This window comes from Rhinopithecus bieti, unplaced genomic scaffold (genome assembly GCF_001698545.2).
Source record: "Rhinopithecus bieti isolate Rb0 unplaced genomic scaffold, ASM169854v2 scaffold_18208, whole genome shotgun sequence".
NCBI lineage: Eukaryota > Metazoa > Chordata > Mammalia > Primates > Cercopithecidae > Rhinopithecus > Rhinopithecus bieti.
The window spans coordinates 49,894-50,945 of record NW_016809003.1 but is presented as its reverse complement, the minus strand read 5'-3'; the positions used below and the strand labels follow the sequence as shown (position 1 = coordinate 50,945).

Here is a 1,052-nt window from a genome sequence, read left to right as displayed (position 1 = left end):
TGGTAGGAAGTTATTTCTGGTTAGCATACTCAGTACAAGGGGTAGGCCACCACTTTTCAAGAAGTGAAACTGAAAATCAGAGGAATCATCAGCCAGAGGTGCACCAGCAGGCATTAACAAGGCATAGACTACCTGGAAAAATAGAGAAGAGGGGGAGAGGGCTGTATTAAAAGATTAAAAACAAACAAACAAACTTCTATTTGTACTATTGTCACTGCCAAGAAATTCTTGACCATCTCACTATTATTTATTTCAAATTAATATTTCATTTCAAAACTATTTCATTACAATTTTACCCAAATCATTCACCTTACCATACGAAAGGTCAAATTTAAAGAACACAGAATAAATTAAAACAACACAACACAACAACAACAAAAAACCAACCTCTGTTAGATATAGCACTTGTGAGGCTGAAGGACCAAAGAAAAGTGAGTCAAGAGATGGACTAAGGCTGCTTTCTCCAAGTTTGGCATGGTCTAAACAAATAGCTCTTAATTTTTCTATTGTTGTGCTATCTGGAGGAAAAAAAGAGAAAGCATGAAAATGTAATTCATGTGTTCATACCTATTTAACTTTTGCTATCTCAAAGACCATATTAATATGGAATAACAATCCACTCAGTTGGGCTACAGGCTCAAACTTCCTAAGACATGACAAGACCTGGAATGATTTAAAAAAAAAAAATAATAATAACCCGGGGCTCTTTAATCAGTTACTCTCAACACAAACCATCTGCTACTCAGGGACCTCAAATCAAGATACCCTCCGCTCAGCCACTGGAGATGGAAAAAAATACATTTCAAAAGGAAGTAGTTCTGACTGAAAATAACAAGAAAAAAAATGATAAACTCTTCCCTCCAACCTCTTTATTGTTTGCCCCCTGACAATATAACTGGCTTACTTCACTGAAAGAAATGTAGTGGTACCCAAGAAAATGAACCCTAAAGAGTAAACACTAAAAAAGGATAAGTGCTTATGTTCATTCACCTCAAAATAAGCAGAGCTTTTGTCCTTTTGTCATAATATTAAAACATAATTTTTTTTTTTTT

At 34.8% G+C, this 1,052-nt stretch overlaps 1 protein-coding gene across 1 annotated transcript in view; it reads right to left on the bottom strand.

Moving 5' to 3' along the window:
* Positions 1-1,052, bottom strand: part of LOC108539480 (probable ubiquitin carboxyl-terminal hydrolase FAF-X) — a gene marked incomplete at both ends in the record, with an annotated part of 50,328 nt that overhangs the window by 1,632 nt on the left and 47,644 nt on the right. Inside the window, 2 exons of the mRNA XM_017888193.1 lie at positions 4-132; positions 388-518. Of these exons, the coding sequence (XP_017743682.1) occupies positions 4-132; positions 388-518 (260 nt within the window). The remainder of the gene's footprint in view (positions 1-3; positions 133-387; positions 519-1,052) is intronic.